The sequence below is a fragment of the Bos javanicus genome, chromosome 10 (assembly GCF_032452875.1).
Source record: "Bos javanicus breed banteng chromosome 10, ARS-OSU_banteng_1.0, whole genome shotgun sequence".
Classification (NCBI taxonomy): domain Eukaryota; kingdom Metazoa; phylum Chordata; class Mammalia; order Artiodactyla; family Bovidae; genus Bos; species Bos javanicus.
The window spans coordinates 89786845-89810833 of NC_083877.1; the positions used below are offsets into that span (position 1 = coordinate 89786845).

Sequence of the window (23989 nt, forward strand, 5' to 3'; positions counted from 1 at the left end):
TGCATTATGGCCAGAATGTTCTATGATCTCCCTGGAGCACTAGTTCCTGTTAATCCGTTCAGAAGTGTAAGTATGGCTTTTTCTAGGAAGTCTTACTTGAACACCACTATCATTTTAATCCGAAATGCAGGCCAAAAGGCAAACACATGTGCACACACACACACACATGCACAAATACCTCCTCCCTCTCACTGCGCTCCTAAGGTCAAGTATAAGAAGCACATGCTAGCTTTGAGCACTTAAAACACTATTGCATTTTTTATGCTATTCTTTCCTACATTAGACTCTGAACAGCTTTTATTCAGGGATTTTAATAAATTTCTCCTATTATCCTCAGTCACTAGCCAAAGCCTCACATGTTATAAATGAGCAGTGTTTTCTGAGTTATTGAGTTAATGAATATTTAATAACAAATAAATGAATGCTACTGTGCTACCATTGGGGGGATATTTGTTCTTGGAGTAAGCAGGATTTTTACACTTGTCACTTTAAAATTCAGTCCTTACGGGACTTTCTTTCCCTTCATTTTTTTCCTTTGAATGTTTTATACAAAGTATTATTTATTCCTACTACTTTATTTTAAAAAATCACTTACATATGCTTTATAAATGCGTAATAATAGCAAGTAGCACTAATCTATTGGGCATGTACTGCGTGTGAGATTATATTAGAACTTCTTTTTCCATTGATCCCAAGGGAACTGGATTAAATGACAACGTTGTACGAATCACAACAAAGATTTGAGGCAGATGGAGCGTGAGTAACTTCAAACAGGATAATTAGATGTAATAAGCACCTAACTACTGTGCCCCCCGTTTCCATGTTAGAGCGTGTTGGTTCATGCACTGTTTGAATTTCAGTGTCCATAAACTGCGTTTGTGTGCATTCATATCAGTGCATTTTCAGTCATGACTATGTCTCAGCCTTAGATGAGAACTTAAAAAAAGATTGGCACAGTCTCTGGCCACATGAAGTGTGCAGCCACCATGACCTCAAAATCAATGGCAAATAGGTTATTGAGTCCCGGGATGACCCACCTCAACTCCAGCTGGGGTACCCTTGAATTCCCACAAAGCAAGTCCTGGTCCATGTAAATTCACTGAATAATCAAGTACCCCAAATAAGCACATGTCCCTCCCCCAGAAGCATGATCCAGAGTCCACAGGAGTTTTATCTTTCCTCATCCATACTGCTCCTGGGGACTTTTCTGCTGCCTCACACATCCACCCTCATTCTCACCCAGCCTGAGAATCAGTTCAGAGAAGCATCTCTGGTTCCCCTGCCAGGGTGCATTCCCCCACCTCCACTCCTGCTCATCTCTGGTTCCCCTGCCAGGGTGCATTCCCCCACCTCCACTCCTGCTCATCTCTGGTTCCCCTGCCAGGGTGCGTTCCCCCACCTCCACTCCTGCTCCCCACTGCGGGGGCAGCACCGGTGCCTTCACCTGGTCCTGCCTGCACACTCATGCGTTGAACATCCATCCAGAAGGCAGTTTAATATAAGGCTGAGGGCTTGACGCTCAGAGAGACTTGGCTTTGGATCTACGTACTAACAGTTAGCCCTTGGCCAGGATAACCTAGCATCCCTGTGTGTTAATCCCATCATCTATAATGTGGGGTCAGAGTGCTTACTTCACAGTTCTTCCTTCTCAATCCCAACACAAACTGTAATGGTTAACTATCCTGTTATGGTGTAAGTTAAGTATAAGACAGTTATGTATTAAGCCCAACGCAAAGTATAACAGTTATTTCTTGTTCCATCATCCCTCCTGCTGTCCCGCAGCCCTTCACCCTATTCATCCTATGCCATCTCTGGGACGAATTACCCTCTGGAATGGGCGAGGACTCCATTTTAGTGCCCTACATTCTAAAAGACCCACTATTAGCAAAAGGAGTGTGGAAAGAAAGCACTGTTTAGAGTCTTAGAAAATCTGAGCTTGCTTTTGGGTTAGAGAATAGTAGAGGGAGCTGTGAGGTTGTGTTCCGGCTCCAAGGGACCCATGCTGGGTTGAAAGGTCATCTGAGTAGATAGTGTAATGAGCCATAAGCAATATGATTTTAACAGCCACTGAAGTTGATCTCAAATGCTAGTATGTTGTCTAATGAAGATATTTGGCTCGTGGGAAGGTTGAGGTATATGAAGAAAGCGCTGCTGTTGGAGTCACAGGGATAGAGGATTGAATCTGGTTTCTGCTACTTTCAATCTAAATGGTCTTATCCATGTTGCTTAAGCTCTCTGAGCCTCAATTTTTCCCCTGTAAAATAAGAGGAATTCAAAACTTCATACAGTATTAGACAGCTTTGCTCATGAGAGTTAAGTGGGATGTAGAAAACCGGTGCTTGGTCCATCTCCTGTTTTTGTTTTTAGTGGCTCAGGCATGTCCCACTCTTTGTGACCCCATAAACTGTAGCCCGCCAGGCTCCTCTGTCCATGGGATTTCCCAGGCACAAATACTGGAGTGGGTTGCCATTTTCTTCTCCTGGGACTCTTCTTGACCCAGGGATCAAGCCCATGTCTCCTGCATTGGCAGGCAGATTCTTCACCTCTGAGCCACCAGGAAAGCCCTTGGTCCGTACTAGGCAGCCTGTAAACAGCAGATATTTTTGGTTCTACCTCCTTGTTTCTTTTTCAACCAATAGTAGAGAGGGAAGAAGGGAAGTTGGGGAAGAGGAAGAGGGGAGAGGAGAGGAAGGGAGAGAAGAAACGTTCGTGAAAACTATCACTTTCGTGCAGATGTCAAGTTTCAAGTTGATTTTGTGATGTGATGGTGTTGCATTAAGGATGTCTCCCATCATACAAAACTGTTCAAGTATCACTTTGCTGTGGGCTTCTATTTCAGGCCTTGAATGCGGGTTTCCTAATCATATACATGGTAGCAAGAAAGATACTTAAACCATCACTATAATTGGTAATATTCCCTTAGCATGTAGTAGCCATTTGTCACTCTGAAATTTTACACACAGTATCTTGATTCATACTCAGAAAACCTTGAGAAGTAGTTCCTGTTCTTGTTCTCTACTATAGAGTAGACAAAAATAGAGTTCTAGGGAGTTTAAGGAATTGGTGTGGAGAGTTTCAAAGTGGCAATATTTGAATTAGATTTTGAGAGCGCATAGGGTTAAGCTATGATGAAATAACTGGGAGCAAGCTGGTGCAGTTGGAGTGCTATATTTGGTAGGAGAAGTGAGGTTATAAAAATTTATGCTGGGGCCAGATCCCCAAGGACTCTGGATGCTTTCATTGTACCTAGACATTTATTGCCCTTTGGAGAGTTTAAGTGGGAATTGTCATGAGGACATTTCTGTTGAAGGATAGTAGTTCTGACCACTGTGTGGTTGATAGACAGGTATTGCTAGGGTTGTGCTCACACAGAGAGAACAGACTCAGGCAGAACACGGGAGGTCGAACTGCCTGGCCGGGCTCTGGTTTGGGTGCAGGAGGTGTGGATAAAGAAAACTCCAAGATGACTGCCAGCTTAATGGCCTGCAGAACTGGGTGGACATGACCTTAAGAGGTCATTTCTCTTTCCTGGAGGAAAGAGAGGGTTGGGAAAATAGAGTGTGTCTAGGAGAAAACCTGGGAAAAATGAAATAGGAAAACGAGAGTTGAGAAGTCAAGGTTGGCAAAAGACAACATGTCTGGAGTCCCAGAATCTGAATTCTTAATGTTATCCACAGATGCTTCTTATCAAGTGTAAAATGTGAGATCCACCGGCCTAGATTACTTCCTAACAGCTCTGAAAAATCTGAAAAATGATAATACCGTTCCATGCATGTAAATGGCAGCCCGCTGGGTGAGATGTGCTTCCTGTCAGCCTATACGAACTGAGGAGTATATTTTAGTAAAGTGGGAAGGAAACCCAGATAATTTCCAAAATGCATACTTCTAAACATTTTTATTTGTTCTTTGTTCTGGCAGCATTTTAGAGATTAAAAATCTTAAGAGTTTTATTATTTTTTTTCCAGAAGAGAGATTTGCCTCTGAGCAGTTTGACAAATATTGAGATTCCTCTTAATCTGTTGCTTTCCCCTGTCATTTTCTCTGTATGTGTCTCTCTTCTCCTGTTTTATTTTGCCTTCTGTTTTTTTTCCTCTGCCTTTGTTCATCTTCTCTCCACCCAGAAATGAAAAGTGTTTCCATTGATTTAGTAGTTATGCATTTTTCCCTTGAGGGCATGTGTAGAATATTTCACTGTGGGGATTCATCCTTGTTGTTTTTGCTCAGTTGTGTCCGACTCTGCGGCCCCATGGACTGCAGCACACCAGGCTTCCCTGTCCTTCACTAACTCCCAGAGTTTGCTCGTGTCCCTTGAGTCAGTGATGCTCTCCGAGCATTCGTCCTTAGCCATCCTTAGTCCAGTTCAGTTCAGTTCAGTCGCTCAGTCATGTCTGACTCTTTGCGACCCCATGAATTGCAGCACGCCAGGTCTCCCTATCCATCACCAACTCCCGGAGTTCATTCAAACTCATGTCCGTCGAGTCCATCCCTTGGCTAAGAGTGGCTGTACAGCATAGTCTTTAAGGGCAAATTGGAACCAGGTTGCCAGTTTCAGATCCCAGCAATGATTACTTACATGGCCCTAGAGAACTGACTGAACGTTTTTCTGCCTCGGTTTCCTCAAGTTCAAGTGTGGACATTGGCAGCTCAGCTCTGCTCACTTGCACTGCAGTCAGAAATGCCTGCCCGTATCTTCTTGGTTCTGCCCATTGTGGTTCTGCTGCAGCCCAGCTGTGTGTCCTCTTCATTTCTGGACCCGGGCTGAAGAAGAGGCCCTAATATGTCACCTCGAAGATTGCGGCAAGGGGAAAAGAGAGCTGGATGTGACGTGATGGCTCTTAAACCTTCTAAGTGGCCTGAGACACTTCTGCTCACCTTTCTTTGGTTATGAAGCAAGCCACACAAAATGTGTGACTTAATGGGACTGGAAATGCAATCCTCCAGAGAGGACAGATTCATTTAGGAAAAGGTTGGTAGGAAGGGGCAGCACATACTGTCAACAATACAATCAACCTCTATAACTTTATGGGATTAATCTATTAATTAGTTAGTGAAACACTTAGAATGGTGTCCAGGGACTAGTGTCTGGTAAGTAAAATATATGTGTTAGCTATTTTTAATAGAGTCTAATATGAGTATAAAAAGAAGAAGAAATGTTTTCATTCACCCTTCAACTTTGAAAATCCACTGTACATGCCAAGGACAGTACTGTTGAGAGTTGAGAACAATATAGAAATGAAGGCCTTGGTCTCTGCCTTATATGAACTGTATGCGCTGTGCTTAGTCATTCAGTCATGTCTGACTCTTTGTGACCCCGTGGACTGTAGCCCCCCAGGCTCCTCTGTCCATGGGACTCTCAAGGCAAGAATACAGGAGTGGGCTGCCATGTCCTCCTATAGAGGATCTTCCCAACCCAGGGATCAAACCCAGGTCTCCCTCATTGCAGGCCCATTCTTTACTGTCTGAGCTACCAGGGAAACATATGCACTATATGGTCCTGTGTAAAAAAATAAATATGAAGAGAAAAGGATAGTTGATGACTCTGATTTCTTTTAAGATCCCCATCTCCAGGGTACCCAGGGAAAACATCTATACCCAGTGCTGCCACACATTGGTCTTTATTTGCTCAACTCTTCCAGCAGCCTGTGAGCTGTTGGCTTACAGTAAGCATGTCTTTTTTGTCTTTGTACCTCCAGAAACTTCCACAGTGCTGTTATAGCATGAAGTGAACCTCTCCATTAAACTGATCTTCCTTTATACAGTGTGGAGGTGGGATGGTGGTTTTGTCCTCTTCATTAGGAACAGTTTCCTTTTCCAAATCGAGTCAGGAATTCAGAGTACATGGATAAAGCACTGAGCAGTCTGAGGTTAACTTCCATACTGTACCCACCCAAAGCGTTGCACAGAGGTATGAAGACAGCACAAGGAAAGGAGTCCTGGTGCCCAGAGAAGCTTCTTTGCATGGCTTACCCAAGGCCACGCTTTGCTGCACAAGGAGCCTGTTGCATTTATATTACTTAAGGGAGACAAATGCATTTGAATGAAAATACTTGATCTATTTGTGTTAATGCTCTGGTTTTAATGTTTTTCCTCTATGTGCTTGCCTTGCAAGTTTTATTTTGGTAAGGACCATAGAGAGATGATATTTCTGGTGAGATGGGGAGCTATAATGTCTCAGGTTTTCAAACTGACATGCACATTAGTTTAGTATGGAGAAGGATCCTCGTCTCAGTGAACTAAGACCAGAATAGAGTGATGGTTCTGCTAATCCAGTCTCCCGGATCCCCCGGGTGCACAAATCAGACCTTAATGGGATAAGAGGGTCCACTCAGGTGACAGCATCCTTCTGTGTGGCAACCGCCTGTGTCCGCGGTGGGTGATCAGCTAATGTCGTCAATCTCATAAGCCAACAGACCTTGTGATTACCATCCCAAGAAGACAGGCTAGAAATGCCATTCCTTTCCTGTTCTTACCATAGATTTAGTACATTCTGTTTTGGGAAGGAGGTGCTGCAGACATGGGTATTGATATGGAAATGCCATTTCACAGAACTCTTTGTTTGGGGTATTCTTTTTTTTTTAAAGCCAGTGACTATATCTTTATATTTAAAATAAAGGCCCCCACCTTGGATGTGGTAATTATTAAAAACATAGAGCCTGAAGGGACTTTGGGTATGGAGACCATATCTCTTAACTTTGGTCTTGAATCGACCTAAATTAATTAAAAATGGTGGTTGAGCTTCCCTGGAGGTCCTGTGGTGCAGGCTCTGTGCTTCCAATGCAGGGGGCACAGGTTTGATCCCGGGCCAGAGAACTGAGATCCCACATGCTGTGTGGCATGGCCCAGAAAAAAAGAATATACAGAGAATAAATAAATAATAATAGATCTTACATTAAAAAAATAAAATGATGGTGATGGCACTTTCTCAGCAGCCCTCCACGGTCCTCATGGTCCTCGTGGGTCCCCGGGGTCGACAGTGCAGTGGTTGTTCTAAAAGACCTGGGCCGCTTTCTCCCCATCTCAAACTGCTAATTCACGGCCGCAGCCCCCGTGTGTGCCCTTAGTGCTGATTTCAGACCACGGTCCCCAGTCCTCCATGGACTTCATAGACTTCAGGCAGCTAGAGGTCAATAAGAAGAGCACTCTCTGTGGAGTCAGAAGCCTGGACTCTTGATTTCCTGCCATGATATAACAGCCTTGTGACCTCGGGAAAGTCGTGTAACCTCTCTGGATCTCATCAGACAAGTGGTACAACCCATCTCACAGGGTGGTTGTTCCGTGTAAGTGACTAGGGAGGAAGGGAGCACGTGCCACCTGTTTCATCACAGTCTTCATCCTCTTGGGAGCACAGAGGCTGAGACAAAGACTTGGGTCAGGCGCTTTGCTTGGCAGAGATCCCATAGGTAGGAATGCAGGAGCAGAGAGAAGGAGCGGGAAGAAGACGGACCGACGTGAGCGTCCACAGTCAAGGATTCCGCCCTGAGCCAGGTGCAAGTGGGGCAGATGGAAGGTGCCGTGACACACACCTCTGAGAGCTGTCTGTCCCATGGACGGGAGGTCAGGACATTTGTCCTTCAGCTCCGTCCCTGCCCCTGTGGGCCAGCCCCCACCCCATTTGTACCTCTTGTGTGCAGACAAGGAGAAGGCCCGGGAGCTGGCTCTGCTCGAGGTGGGAACGGTCAGACTGGGTGGGAGGTGGTGTGTCACAGTAACTGCTCGCTGCCCTGTGGCTGAGATCTGAGCTTGGCTGAGTGGACATGATGTGGGGCCTTGAAAGTGTCACCTGCTGGGGCACCAGCATGTGGGGGTGTGTTTACCCTTCACGTGCATTTCCAAGATTAGCTTTTACCTTCTTCTGGCTTTATTAATAAGTCCTAAGTGCTGGGACTAGGAAAAGGAAATGGCAACCCACTCCAGTATTCTTGCCTGGAGAATCCCATGGACAGAGGAGCCTGGTGGGCTGCTGTCCATAGGGCTGCACAGAGTCGGACATGACTGAAGTGACTTAGCATGCATGCATGCATTGGAGAAGGAAATGTCAACCCACCACAGTGTTCTTGCCTGGAGAATCCTGTGGACAGGGGAGCCTGGTGGGCTGCCGTCTATGGGGTCACACAGAGTCGGACACAACTGAAGCGACTTAGCAGCAGCAGCAGGTGCTAGGTCTGGATCCTAGTCTCGGGAATTGAAAAGGTGAAGTGAAATCAGGTGCTACTTTTCATCGACACCCCCCCTCAGATTAGATTTTCTGTTTCGAATTAAGCAGTGTTCCCCATTTCCTCCATGTTCTTTACCCGGACTCACCTGGACTCACCCCTCCTCATTCACCTGGACTGGGACAGTCTAGGGGCGTGACCCTGATGCAGCCACGAGAAGCAGAGATTTTGCAGGTGGACTGACTGGGGGTTGAGTCCCTAGCTGTGTGACCTTGACCTTGTGGTGCTTTGCTCTACTTCTTTGTTTGTAAAATTGGGTAAACTGTATCAGCCTCATAATACGAACCTAAATAAGATCATGTGTGCAATGTACTTGGTACTTCCTTCATTCCAGTTTGAGTTTCCCAGAAGAATACATTTTCTTTTGGCTGGGAAAAAATATATGTGTTTTGTATATATCTTTACTGTGCCTATATGAATACATATGGAGAAGGCAATGGCACCCCACTCCAGTACTCTTGCCTGGCAAATCCCATGGATGGAGGAGCCTGGTAGGCTGCAGTCCATGGGGTTGTGAAGAGTTGGACTCAACTGAGCGACTTCCCTTTCACTTTTCACTTTCATGCATTGGAGAAGGAAATGGCAACCCACTCCAGTGGTCTTGCCTGGAGAATCCCAGGGACGGGGGAGCCTGGTGGGCAGCCATCTAGGGGGTTGCACAGAGTTGGATACGACTGAAGTGACTTAACAGCAGCAGCATGAATACATAGGTAGTGTTTTGATTTATGTCTGTTGCCTGGTGTCATTTAGTTTCAAATGTGTCTAATTCACTCAGCTGTCAAAAGGCAACGTTCAGGTATCTCTGCTCTCCTTCCGTTTCTTCCTCCATCTTCAACAAATTTACTCTCATTTATTTGTTCTTCTGCTTCTGTGTATTTACTTCTTAATTCAATTATATATATTTATTACCATATTGAGTATCATCCTGGATTGGTTCAATTCATTCTGTTGCTAAAATACTGCTTGTAACTCTCTTTACCTCCCCTATCATTTCTTCTCCTTTCCTCAGTCTATCTACTAATTTGTTATTTAATTTCTTCAATTCTGTTTATTCACTTGCTGCTTGAGGTTTTTTTTTTTTTTTTTTTTTTTCTATTACGTTGAGTACCTTCTTGGTATAAGACACTCTGCCTCATTGCTAGGGATTACCAAGGTAGAATGTTCTTTCTTAAAGGGCATAAAAGTGGAGGCACTAAGAATTAAAAAACAACAACAACAAAAAAAACCTGTAATGCAAGGAAGAGAGTGATGCCTGACAGTATAAAAGTACTGATGAATTAGTGAAGAGGTGACCACTTCCAGCTGGAACGGCCGGAGAAGGCTGAGAAGTGATGGATGGAGGTAGACCAGTCATGAGTGTATATGAAAGTGAAAGGTGTCTTCTGGCTTTCTTAATCCCTGTTTCGAGCACAATATTAATTATTAGTAATGAACGAGACCTTTCAGTTCATAATTGGACAGTTTAAAATTCTGGTTTTTTTCAACACAAAACGGTCAGTTTACAAGTAAACACTAGTTGGAAATGTATTAGAAGGATGTTAGGAGAGCATATTCTAATGTATAACCTGCTTAAAGTCTCTTTAGCTGAGTCTCTGTCAGCTTCCAAATCTGTGTCTTCAGTGCTAAACAGCAAGATTGCATAGCGAGATCCTAAAGCATAACATTTTTTAAAGCCTTTATTGAATTTGTTACAATATCGCTCCTGTTTTATGTTTGGATTTTGGGCTCTAAGGCATATGGGATGCAAGGGGGTGCTCCCAGACCAGGGATCAAACCCGCCTCCCATATACTGGAAGGCAGGGTCTTAACCCCTGGAACTCCAGGGAAGTCCTGGAATAGCATTTTAAATAATCAAAGGAAGACTAATTTGTATTAGTTATGTCCTGACAGTGGTAGGAAAAATACTAGTGTATTTTAGAAAGCTCTTTTTAAAAAAAAACAAGAGTAGAATCAGTATCTGCAAAAACATCGTTCTGCCTATCCCTGCACAGATTGCCCTCATCTCTTGAAAAGTGGCTTCATGGAGAGAGATTATCATGAGAAATCCTGAGATTGTCCTCTGCTCACCCCTCCTAAGCAGGGCTGTAAATTTATGACTTATAGGAGAGATTTGCCAGGAAATTGTGAGCGAGAATTTTTTTCTCATCCTTTGTGGAGTCCTTTGTTCATTTATCTGCCCTGGATTCATTCCATTTCAAAACTGTCCTGCTCTGTTCTCCTGGGGAGGATGAACGTGTCCATTTTACGCTGTGATCACCATGCATAAAGATCCTATTGAATGAGTTGCCAGTGTTTGCTTTGTCGTGTTAGGGCCACTCCTTGTTCAATTCCTAAGGGTGGGCTGGAGCGTGTACCTGAAACCATGCTGGGAAAAAAATTTAAAAAGGAAGGAATGGAGGGAGAGAGGCAGGGGGCCAGGGAAGGGGGAAGAAAGGAAGGGAGGGAGGAAGAGGGGAGAGACAGACAGAGGCAGAGACTGGAAAGAAAGCCAACAGAAACTCAGCGACTTTGCGCCATTAGTAGCAGTGGTGGCTTAAGGTGCAAATTAGCCCTGTGCTAAGACAGTCACGCAAGCAGTGAACTCAGCCACACTTATCCCCAGGAGGCTTCCGGGAGATGGTACCAAGTGTGACTGATGTTAGGGAGAAAAGACACAAATAGCAGAGGCACGCTCCCTTGGCTAATAGGATCAGTCGTGTCTTAACTTTTCCTGGAGTCTCTCTCTTCCATCCCCCAGGCTCTCAGCCCAAATCTGGGAGTCATCCTGATGCTTCTCTTTCTCCCTCCTACTTCCAGTTCACCTCCCAAACCAATCGCCAAGTACTGTTGACCCCGCTTCTAAAAGTATATCCAAACCTCACCACTTCTGTTTCTACCGGCGGCCCCCTGGTCCATGGCATTTTCTTTTTTTTTGCCTTAAAGGCAAAGCTCTTTAGTACCTCTCCTTGTCTCGCTGTTCATCTCTTCTGGACCAGTGCATCCATAGCATCTGCAGTTGAGTTTTAAAACTTAAATCCAGTCTCGTTCCCTTGTTGAAAACTTCCCAAGGGAAGGAGAGGATTTAAAGCAACATGTAGAGCAGCATTCAGATTCCATAGGGGCTTCCCTGGTGACTCAGATGGTAAAGAATCTGCCTGCAATGCAGGAGACTGGAGTTTTCATCCCTGGATCAGAAAGATCCCCTGGAGAAGGAAATGGTTACCCAATCCAGTGTTCTTGCCTGGAGAATCCCATGAGTAGAAGAGCCTGGCAGGCTGCAGTCCATAGGGTTGAAAAGAGTTGGGCTCGACTGAGTGACTAACACTTTCTAGAACTTTTAGGTTCTAGAGATTGTGATCTGGATTCTGTCTGTACTGCAGCCTTCTCTCCTGCGACACACTCGCCCTTGGGCACAAGCTCCAGACATCATGGGCTTTTTTCTGTTCCTCCAACATGCCAGCCTCATTTTGGGCTTCTCCTCTGGCTGTCCCCATCGTCTCATGCGTTTGCATGCTTGGCTCCTTCTCCACTGTACCGTCTCACTAAACAGCTCTCCGTCCAACCTGGTACAGGGCCTGAATAGAGTCGTCACCTCCGAGAAGACTTTCCGGAACATTCTGCGCTGTAGCCAATCCTCTATTCCCACTCCCCACCCCAATTAGTCTCATCGTATTACCCTGTTCTGCTGCCTTCGTAGAACTCAGCCCTGTCTGAAGCTTCTCATGTTCTTTCATTTTAGTTTTACTCTTCATCATCTCCCACCCCAAAGTCGCCTGTGAGCTCTATAAAGGCTGAGGGCCCGGCCTGTCTTGTTCATTTCCACATCCTGCACACCCGGGATGGTGCCTGTGCCAGGCTGATGCTCCACTGCCTGTGTGCTAAGCTGTTTCAGTTGTGTCCGACTCTGTGTGACCCTGCGGGCTGTAGCCCGCCAGGCTCCTCTGTCCTTGGGATCCTCCAGGCAAGAGCACTGGAGTGGGTTTCCACGCCCTCCTCCAGGGGATCTTCCCCACCCAGGGATCGAACCCCTGTCTCTTACATCCACCTGCATTGTCAGGCTGGTTCTTTACCACTAGTACCAACTGGAAAACCCATGACCGTTTGTTAAGTATGTGGATAGACTCTCCGATGTGTGGTCAGGGGTCACTAGCAGGACGCTGTCAGCACCTGGAAGAGCAGAGCAGAGGGTGAGCACAGGAAAGGAATGGCAGCCCAGAGATGGGCATGCTGCACGTGGTGGGTCTGATGGGGTATATGTGTGCGCGCGTGTGTGGATGGGCACATGTGTGTGCAGGTGCGCTCAGTCATGTCTGCCTCTTTGTGATCCCCAGGACTGTAGCCTGCCAAGCTACACTGTCCATGGAACTATTCAAGCCCCATAAGTATCAGTGCTGGGTTTTGACTAGAGTCTGGCCTCCAGGAGTGACCATGGGCTCACCCTGGATGACTTGGTGGCTTGTCTTTCTCGCATACTCATGGGAAGACCTCCTAATACCAGGCTTCCGGAAGGCCTCCTTTGTGCTTTTCAGATCTGTTGCAGGAAGTACGGCAGTTCTTCCTGAGTCCTGAGGATTCTGGTGAGGATGAAATGTTTTGAAATGTTTCATCAGACTGGCTCTATAAGTAAATATGATTTAAGCTTTTTCCCCCAAAAATGAATTCTTTTGATTTAAAAAAAAATTTTTTTTTTTCCCCAAAACAAAACACCTCTCACACTCTGTTGGGTTGTTAGCCCAAAGGAAACAAGCAGAACCGGAAAATTGGGGGGGGAGGAATGAATAAAATACTTGTTTTCCCTGCTTCCCTGTCACCCTCCTTATTCTTTAGTTCCTCCCTTTTCTTCCTCACCCCTGCTTTTACTTGCTGAATCTCTCCTCTCTGGAGAGGAAGATTCATAAAATATATGGTTCTCCAGGCTTAGTAAAGTGTGTGTCATAGCTCAGCTAGCCCAACCTAAGGTGCCAGAGGAAATAAGGTAAGTTTTTGGTCTTTAAATATTTTTTGGTGTTCATTAAACCTAATAGAGTCCATTTTGTGTATTTGTCATATCATTTAGATGTATAATCACATGCATTGCACTGTACCTTTCTAAAGGAGTGAATTACATCTTTTTTTACTCATTGTAAGAGTCCTGATTCATGTGAAGCAAGTTCCAAGAGAAATCAGGTTGGCGTTCCTTTTCCCTTCCTGCACAAATAGTAAGATGTTCAGTGCGTGTGGTGCAGGTGTTCGTCCCTCTTAATCCCTGCCCTCCTATCCCCACAAAAAGTTCCTAAACGCTACCCACCCACTTTCAGAAATAGCACTTTGTGGAACATGGAAGGAATTTCTACTCCCTGCATATGAGCAAAACCGTCTGGTTTAGTTGGTTTGGACAGGTCTTAGAAGTATATCGACAAATTATTGAAATACAAAATATTTGGATATTTTGTAGTTTTTCTGGTTATATTGCTCCTGGGGGGAATAACAAATTCATGTAATGTGAATGGTCTGTTAAAAACAACAACAACAACACACAACTAAATAGATTCAAAGTAATTAAAATCCACAGTCCACTTTGTGAAGAAGTGTGCCTTTAGTAATGCTCACATGTAGATTTCCCCCACACACTTCCATTCCTATCTTCCAATAGAAGGAACATTCTGCTAATATCTGAGGGTCATCTTCTTTCAAGCTATCAGCAATGATTTCTCTCCCAAAGGGTACTTTTCTCCTAATTTTCACTCTCATTTTATTCTTAGCTCCAGCCTCCTTGAGGTTACTGTAGGATAGGTCGAGAAAACAGTCTAGCTTGTGTCCTTCATCCACAATTTTCATTCTCTGTCCCCTGCTCATCAGAGAATCTTCTGTGAGACCAGCCTTAACTACAAGAGAGGATGCTACCCGAGTTTGCAGTGAGTTTGTACTGAACGGGCATTGGTATGGCATTACTCAAAGGATTCATGGAAAGCTCTCTGTTCTGCAATAACAAACGGATTCAGTGCTCCACTTCGCTGACTGCTACAGCCCCACCATCTCCATCTTCGTTTTGCATCTTTACTCCAGTCATGGGTGTCATTACCTGGAAAATTCAGCTAAGGGGTGTCAGACAACTTGTTAGTTTCCTGTATTTAGATAAAACATTGATGATCTCAGCAGTCTAAAGGGCCTCAAAAGATTGCTTTGTGATCAATATTTATTATGTAAACTATAAGAAAAAAAGGAGATGCATGTAATATGTACCCAACTGCAGATCATACTTCTCCAAATTACTAAAAAGAAAAGGACAGTGCTGGAAAATCAATAGCTTTGATTTATATATATATATATATATATATTTTTTTTTTTTTACATTCTCACAAGTTACGTTTTAAAGCTCAGCTTAAACAATGATTTCTTCCTTATCTGGACCATCGTTTACTTAACAGTAAAGAGCTCTTTCCATTTGTTGTTTTACTGACACTTTGCGCTTGAATCTGCCAAAGAAGTTGTCCCAGACTAACTCCTCTTATTACTGAAACCTGTCCCTTGGTCTGTTTCGATTTTCAGCTGGTGTCTGCTTCTTGCATTACTTATCAATCCATTTTTATGCTTAGGCTACCAGTTAGGCGTGCTCTTCCCCTCTATTTGTGAACATTTCCAGCTGAGTTTAAACCTCACTTTCCTTCTAGTAGGACAAATTGACCTTTTTGGCTTGATTAAAGATAAACGCTGTTGACTCTCCACTTTGGGAGGCCAAGCATTTTCCAGAAGCCTACTGAGATTTCTCTATTTATTGCTTGAAAAATAAATATCAAACAGTACTTGTTTCTCTGCCATTTTAAGGAGATGAGCGTCAATTTTTTTCCCCCACTCTTAGAGCAGTGAGGATTAGGGGGGTTGGAGATATCAAGTATAATTAAACTGCAGGGCATGGGGCAGACACGTATCACTCCTAGACCTGTACTTGATGAGATCACGAACAGTGCTACCTAACCAGCTAAAATGTAGGAAAAAGCCTGTTACAGTGTATAGATTTTAGATAATATCAAAGACAGGCATACTTAATGGAGGCTAAGATTGAGTATTAAATTGTTTGTTATAGAATTATTTTTTTTTTCTCAAGATTCACAGGTCTCATGGCAGCATCACTGAATTCTGGGTGTATGTGGTCCATTCTAAGTTTCTTCACTGAATTCTCAGAATTTTTATAAATATGGATTGCCCTTGTAGTATAGGTACCTTCTGAAAAAAACACAAATTACCGGCTGAAGACCTTGTGATTAAAAGAAACCTTTGCACTTTGAGAGCCTGTTTGCTTTTCAAGAAAGAAATTTCAACAAACTGCAACTACTATCGTAACTCTTAATAACCAGAACTTAATGGAAATGCTAATTACTCAACATTAAAGGGTCTAATTTAAAATTACCTATCCTAAAAGTGTTCTACTCAAGTGATACTCTGTTTTCTTTTCTCCCCTAAACAACAGAGTATCTTCAGTCTTGGAGGTAGAGGAGTGGGAAGACTAGCTAATGAAAGTTATATAATAAGTTTCATAATTACTTAGATAAGAGTATACTGACCTTATTTTGATTGTTTCTGAAGAAATAATGATCTAGGTAGACATCAGTTATTCAACAAGCACTCATTAAAGCTCCTACTGTGTGCCTGGCCCTGTGCTCCTATATGCTGGAGTAGAGTGTGTGGTCTTCTGAAATCTTCCAAATGCCTACTATCCATAGATGCCAATCCGTGTGTTGCCCAGTTAGATGTTTCATCTCTTATTTTTTTGCAAGTTATTTCCAGAAATAAGACTTTCCATATACTAAGACTAATGTAGGAAGATTGAAGCAGCATCTTTCTGCAAGGGATCAGCTATGTATGTAGAGAGAGCAAACTTTTTCTAAAGAGTTCTGGTTCTACGCAATCTTCTTTGCCTTTTCAACTTACATCTCAATTCTGTAGTGAATGAAACATGATGTTCCTCTCCTCTTCATCTGTTTCGATGCCTCAGTGTTTGTCTTGCCAACTCCTGTCCCTAAATACCATAATTTATCACAACACCCGATTCTTCCAAGGATTCACTTGAACGTCATCTTGAGCGTCTTGATTATGAATCCTCTGGGATAGTTTGGTTTGTTCCTTTATTTAGTGGCACATTTTACTGAATATTCTTTTCACCTAAACAAGTTCAGTTTTGGAATTTGCATTATTTCATTTTTTAGATCTTTGTATCTTTTTGGAAGATGATGAACAGTGAATAAGTCTGAGGCCCATTGTATTCCCTTCAGGAGCATTATTTATAATGGAGTTTAGACCTTGACATTATTATTATTGTAATGATTACCATTGCGATTCATATGGTCACTGAATTCTGGTAAGACCATGGGTTAATGGAAATGTCAAATTAAAAACATAGATTGTAGAGCTCTTTTCTCAACCAACTCTGAAAGCCAGACTGGTGTATTATACCTGAGTGATCAAATGGTTCTAAAAGAATGTATAATGAATTTCCTGTGTCTTCAAGAAATTCACCTGAAGTCTAAGACTTTGGGAAGCAGAATGACAGCTGACTACTATTTCCTGTAAATATTGCATTGCCATTTGAAATGTCTTGTACCTACAGATAAAAGAGGATACTTATTTGTTACTGTCCATTATGATTCAGTTGAAATTTTGCATTGGGGACTTCTGCAGAGTGTCCCTGAGACTCACATGGGCTCTGGAGGGGGTTGACTGCCTGAGCATTGCTGGGTCATATGCACCAGTGTGGCTCTGACAACTCTGATGCCATGAACACTACTTTTAAGACTGATCCTAACTTTGGCACTTACCACTGCCCTTAGGCAAAGGCCCAGAGACCCTGTACGCGGGGCAGAAGCTCAACGACAATGAATGGCACACCGTCCGGGTGGTGCGGAGAGGAAAAAGCCTTAAGTTAACCGTGGACGACGATGTAGCCGAGGGTGAGTAAGCTCTGCGGAACTTTGTCTCTCTCTTCTTTTGGACTCCTCTCGGTCATTCAGTGAGCAAAGGGTTTTTTGTTTTGAAAATCTTGTATTTTGCTAAACAGAAGTCACATGTCTTGTTCTCTATTGACAAGCTCAGGTAAGACTAAGAACATCTGCCTCTATATTTTCAGAATCCCTTTTCACTGATCTGTATTGCCAAACGTCTCCACTACTGTGGTTACATATTGATGGGGCTCTCTCCTTAGGCATGGAGTGTGTGTCTGGAGAAAGGACACAGAGTTCTCGAGATCCTTCTATTGTTCAGTTACTCAAAACCCACTTCAGTCATCCCAAGTGCTAGTCCCTTCCCTTCTGAATGAGTCACTCTCTAGTAGAGGGAGATGGGTAAACAAGAAATTCAAAACTTTATAGGTACAAGTAAGTATCAAAAGCAGTACGTGACACTTAGAAGGTGCTGAATAATTATTCATTTATTTAATGATTTATTTAGTCATTATTAATTGACTGCCTACTGTGTCCCAAGTCCTGCTTTAGATGGTGCTGGGAATGTGGTGGTGGGCAATTAGGCAAGTCCTGGGTCTGGTGGAATTTACATTCTAGGAGGGCAAGGAATAAGTGAATGAATCTTTACATACATAAACGAATATTCAGAGCCTCACTCGAGCAGGAAGCATTTCTTGATAGCCTGGTATATGTCAGGAATATGCTAAGGATTGTGGAAGTTATAAAGGAAGCACACAAGATTACCTGTTTCCTTCAACAGTGAATCAATTTTGTGTATTAGATAAGACTTGGGAATTTGAAAATAAGTCAGGGAATATATAATGAGATGATAATTTGGGTGAGCAAGATTATAATTTTCAATCTGGAGAGAAAAGTATCAATTTGAGCTGGAGAAATCTGGAGTGGTAGATCTTTGGGCAGAATTTGATGGATCATTGAGTAAGATCTAGGACAGAAGAGAGAAGGCGTCTTTAATGCATCTTCAGTTCAGTTCAGTTCAGTCGCTCAGTCCAACTCTTTGCGACCCCATGAATCACAGCACGCCAGGCCTCCCTGTCCATCACCAGCTCCTGGAGTTCACCCAAACTCATGTCCATGGAGTCGGTGATACCATCCAGCCATCTCATCCTCTGTCATCCCTTTCTCCTCCTGCCCCCAATCCCTCCCAGCATCAGGGTCTTTTCCAATGAGTCAACTCTTCACATGAGATGGCCAAAGTATCGGAGTTTCAGCTTTAGCATCGGAAGTCCTTCCAAAGAACACCCAGGACTGATCTCCTTTAGAATGGACTGGTTGGATCTCCTCGCATCTTACATGAGGCATTTTAAAATTTATACTCTCCAGTATTCCAGAGCAGTGCATACCTTCTTGTCCATGTGGGAAAGGAAAATGTCAGGCAGGATGGGGTGTTATGTGGAGCGCTGTTGGTGTCAGGAGACCTGGGCCCTAATGCTGATTCTCTGCAGGATTTTGTGAAAGTCACTTATCCTATCTGGGCCTGCGAGTTGAAGTCAGGGGCCTAAGCCATATTTGCAATGTCTTTTATGAATATGACAGTCAAATTCGAGTCAGGATCCTTTGGTTTAATAGTCACTGTCACTAAAATGCCTTATACCTTTGGGATAGAAATAATGCTAAACCTCCCTTTCCTTATTTCCTCATTTTGAAATTCTATTAACACTTCAGACTTCTAAACTTGAAATTCTACTATCGCTAAGGCTGTCTGCAGTATTAAGTTCCTGCCATGTTTGGTTCTGTAATTTAGTTTTATAATTATAAGCCTGAGAGTCTATGCTTATGGAGTTGGGCCTTGTAGTGAGCCGTGTGTGTGAGAGTCAGGAATGAGAGCCTGGGTACAGGCAGAAGATCCACATATATCTAGTACCCAGCTGGCATTAGACGCTGGCTTAGCTGTTTTACACACATCAGCTCCTTTAATCTTCTAAAGTACACCATTGCCTCGCAAGTCGAGTGTTCTTCTTGTCATTTTATGTAAGGAGAGCATGAATTTAGAGGCACGTGTAAGATTAAACTCTAAATTCATGTCTGTGTGATTTGACCCAATCAAACTGCTTGTTAGACGTCACAGTTCATCCTAATAAAATGATTTGTCTTACACCATAGGTGCAGTATAGTGGAATGGATTGGGGTGAGGTGAGGAATACATTTCAGAAGGTAGACAGTGGTACCCACCTCCTTCCTTCCCTCTGGGAAGAGAAACAGAACGCAGCAATAAGCCGTTACCCTCCAATTGTACAGAGACATAACTGAGTATTGGGGGTGAAGTTACTGTTCTATATGCCTGAAGGGTAACTGAGTTTTATGTAATGAATATATCAAAGAGATGTAAAATGCTCGTAAGCTTTAGAACCCATAGCCAACCTGAATTAATTATTCAACAACTCCCCATGAGAGAGTGCAGAAAGGAGACCTCAAAGAGAGCTGTGATACACCCCTAGTCCCTCGCTGACTTCTCTGGGTTCAGCCCAGTAAAGCCAACAGTGCTCTTTGCAGCGTGTTTTGAATAAACAGCCACTAGATGGCGACCTCACCCCTCTCTGCAAACAGTGCATTCCATGTATTTCCATGGGGAAATTATATACCCTGAAATCTAAGAACTGCAGGACTGAGAATATAGTAATGTATATTGTCTCCCTCAGTCATTATTCTTTTATAGAAATTTTAGAATAAAGGTAATTATAAATTGTGCTCTCTCTTAACCACTAATAATTAAACTGCAGGATTAAACCATGGATGCCCAAGTCATTCAGTAATTTGATATTAGAAATTAATGAACCCCAACATACCCCCTACTTTGCTGCTGATGGGAAAAAAAAGGAGCCATGTGGATAAAGAAATTTTGGAGAAGAAAAGGCTATTTTGCTTATGAGCTGCAGCCTTGGGTTGCTCCTTACAGTGATAAGGGGTTTGGGAATTTTAATTTTAGCTCACAGAAGTCATAAAATCAGGCAATGAAACTAAAATACCACACGGTCTTCAGGTTATTAAGTAGTGTCTTACTGACTTATTTAGAAATGCCTTTCATGCTGTTTAAGGTCCCCCAGGATGTCAGACTTTCAGCTAGTTTGTAGAAATGGATGCAAAGAATAGGTCAGACTCATAAGAAATCAGAAGCTAGGAAAGAAATAATCCTTAGCCTGGTGGTTTTAATTTATTGTAATATACTGTGTTCCTGGAAAAATACTAAGTTCAGTTGACAGTTAATCAGGATTGATTGATTGATTGGCTGGGCTGGATTTCTATTATTAAGAATAAATTAGGGACTTCCCTGGTGGTCCAGCGGCTAAGACTCTGTGCTCCTGATGCCAAGGGCCTGGGTTCGATCCCTGGTCAGGGAACTAGATCCCACATGCCCAAACTAAGATCTAGTGAGGCCAAATAAAAATAAATATTTTTAAAAATCTTTAGAAAATAATAACAGAATACATCACATGAGTTATGCTCCTCAGCTTGGGGACCCAATGCTTCAGGAACTGCCCACTCCACCTGGAGCTTCTTTCTGGTATAGAATTTCACCTTTTCTTTTCTTTTTAAATTTTACTCCTCTGGTCCACGTTAGCTTTTTCCTTTCCTTCCCTCACCCTGTATATAGCACATACCATACCAAGCTGTAGAGCATCATTTTCCAAGAAAAATTTTTCATGTTAATAAAAGAAATGTTGAGATCAATTTGGATACAGTAGGTTAAACAAAATGCAGTAGAATTCTTTATTGAAAGACCTGTTAGGAGCCTTTAATATGGTAATATCCCTTGCTCATCATCAAAAATTGCATATGCAGTGTTTGCCCAACTTATTCGGTACCAGAACTTTAAAAAATTTCTAAAGCATTTTACTTTACTAGCTTGTGAGATGAGTGCAAGAAAGCAAAGAAGAACTAAAGAGCCTCTTGATGAAAGCGAAAGAGGAGAGTGAAAAAGTTGGCTTCAAATTCAACATTCAGAAAACTAAGATCATGGCATCTGGTCCCATCACTTCATGGCAAATAGATGGGGAAACAGTGGAAACAGTGACAGACTTTTTTTGGGGTGGGCTCCAAAATCACCGCAGATGGTGACTGCAGCCATGAAATTAAAAGACGCTTACTCCTTGGAAGGAAAGTTATGACCAACCTAGACAGCATATTAAAAAGCAGAGACGTTACTTGGCCAACAAAGGTCTGTCTAGTCAAGGCTATGGTTTTTCCAGTGGTCATGTATGGATGTGAGAGTTGGACTGTGAAGAAAGCTGAGCACCGAAGAATTGATGCTTTAGAACTGTGGTGTTGGAGAAGACTCTTGAGAGTCCCTTGGACTGCAAGGAGATCCAACCACTCCATTCTAAAGGAGATCAGTCCTGGGTGTTCATTGGAAGGACTGACGCTGAAGCTGAAACTCCAATACTTTGGCCACTTGACGTGAAGAACTGACTCATTTGAAAAGATGCTGATGCTGGGAAAGATTGAAGGCAGGAGAAGAAGGGGACAGCAGAGGATGAGATGGTTGGTTGGCATCACCAACTCAATGGACATGAGTTTGGGAGTTGGTGATGGACAGGGAAGATTGGCGTGCTGCAGTCCATGGGGTCACAAAGAGTCAGACATGACTGAGCAACTGAACTGAACTGAAAGCATTTCACAGCATATACTCTTGAAAAATGTTGATATAACATGGAGAAAAGGATGTGAGAGTGGTAGAGCTGGAGGATTGTGGGCAAAATGTGCATTCTTTACTAAGCTTTATAAGCCTTTGTTTTCTTAACTTCTCTCTCCCCATCGGTGGGCGTGGGTGGTCAAGCCTCTCCCATTATTTCTTTGCTGTCAGTGTTGGCCAACTCTTAAGGCTGACTCCAAAGCAGATGTCTCACATGCACCCTCCTTCCCCAGACGTGAGGGGTGCTTGCTGTGCTCCAGCCCCTCCACTAGTGTGGGGCACACGGAAGAGGCAAGGAGTGGCCCCTACTTACAAAGAGCTTGTGTTCTGGTAAAAGAGAGAAAGCAATAAGTGAGGTCTCCAGGAAATTCTTAGTAGACGTCAGAGAAAAGGGAAAAAGGAAAGATGCGTAATTAGTTCATAGATAACGGACTGTGTTCTGTCCTTTATACGTACTGATACATTTCTTCCTGATAACTTCATGCTGATTTCACAGGGAAACTGAGCCACAGGAAAGTTATGTAACCCAGGCAGTCAAGCCTCAGAGCTTACATGTTCATCCACTTGTGGAAAGTTACAGCTTGAACTTGGCTAAAATTTTCAGTAGGTTTATGCTCTCAACAAACTCCTGTACTCTGAGGGCTGGTCTGTAAACTGCTCGCTGGCCAATGGTGAACTATGGCAGTGAGTACGTGAACAGGAGCCAGGGAAGCATGCCTATCCTGGGAAAGGTAAGGAATACATTGAGCTCAGTTCAGTTTAGCTGCTCAGTCCTATCTGACTCCTTGCAACCCTATAGACCACAGCATGCCAGGCCTCCTGTCCATCGCCAATTCCCAGAGCTTACCCAAACTCATGTCCTTGAGTTGGTGATGCCATCCAGCCATCTCATCTACTGTCGTCCCCTTCTCCTGCCTTCTGTTTTCCCCACTCTTTTCCAATGAGTCAGTTCTTCGCATCAGGTGGCCAAAGTATTGGGAGTTTCAGCTTCAGCATCAGTCCTTCCAATGAGTATTCAGGACTGATTTCCTTTAGGATGAACTGGTTGGATCTCCTTGCAGTCCAAGAGACTCTCAAGAGTCTTGTGAGTTAGATGGATGATGTTACAATTTTTGGCCCCTGGAAAGGAGTTTGAATTCATCGCAGCAACTTCTGTGTGGAAATTTTACCAGTTAAATTCCATCTACAACTTTTCTTGGACATTGATGTGAGGAATGAGTCAAGTGTTTTCTCCAGAAACAGTGTATCTGTACAAGAGAAGATATGGGCTTTGGGAAGCATGATACACACCTGTGTTCAGTTTGGGGGGTCTACCATTTACCACCTATATGACCTGTGATAAACTCCCTCTAGAATGCTAAGCACAGTGTCCTCACCTCTGAAGCAATATAACAATGCCTATCTATAGCTTTTTTGTGTGATTGTGGCATTTGATGGTGGTTACAGAGTGCCTGGCATATAGGGATTCTTCAGTAGTCTTGCTTTTTCCCTATTTTTTTTCTCCCAAGTTACTCCTCTTTCCTCTGAAATTTGAAAGCAGCTGGTGTGAAGTATGCATGTATTCTCACCTTAAGTGGAGGGAGTTTCAGTTTGCAGACAGCATTTAAAAGAGATGAGTGAAAAGTTTCCTAGCTATTAGTATTGATTAGGTGGTGGAAGGACTGATGCTGAAGCTCCAATACTTTGGCCACCTGATGCAACGAACTGACTCACTGGAAAAGACCCTGATGCTGGGAAAGAGTGAAGGCAGGAGGAGAAGGGGACGACAGAGGGTGAGATGGTTGGATGGCATCACTGACTCAATGGATATGAGTTTGGGTAAGCTCTGGGAGTTGATGATGGACAGGGAAGCCTGGCATGCTGCAGTCCATGGGGTTGCAAACAGTCAGACGCTACTGAGTAAGTGAACTGAACTGATACACAGATTTTTTATAAAGCATTTATTTACTTAGTTTGGCCAAGTTTCAAACTTAAGCTATATCCTCAATGCTTTTTCCAGGTGCAGCAGCATACACTCTTTTTTTTTTTTTTTGAATATCCATCTGTGGCCAAGTGAGTTCTTTTAGCACATGGTAAAGCCAGTTCAATTTTTAAAAACTTTTTTTTTATTGGAATATAGTTTATTAAAAATGTGTTAGTTTCATGTGTATAACAAAGTGATTCAATTATACCTCCACATGTATCTGTTCTTTTTCAAATTCTTTTTCTGGTTA

The 23989-nt window shown here is 43.2% G+C and overlaps 1 protein-coding gene across 1 annotated transcript in view; it reads left to right on the forward strand.

Moving 5' to 3' along the window:
- Window positions 1-23989, forward strand: part of LOC133255253 (neurexin-3) — an 887522-nt gene that overhangs the window by 837711 nt on the left and 25822 nt on the right. The window contains exon 11 of the mRNA XM_061429773.1: window positions 16997-17116. Coding sequence (XP_061285757.1) covers window positions 16997-17116 — 120 coding nt within the window. The remainder of the gene's footprint in view (window positions 1-16996; window positions 17117-23989) is intronic.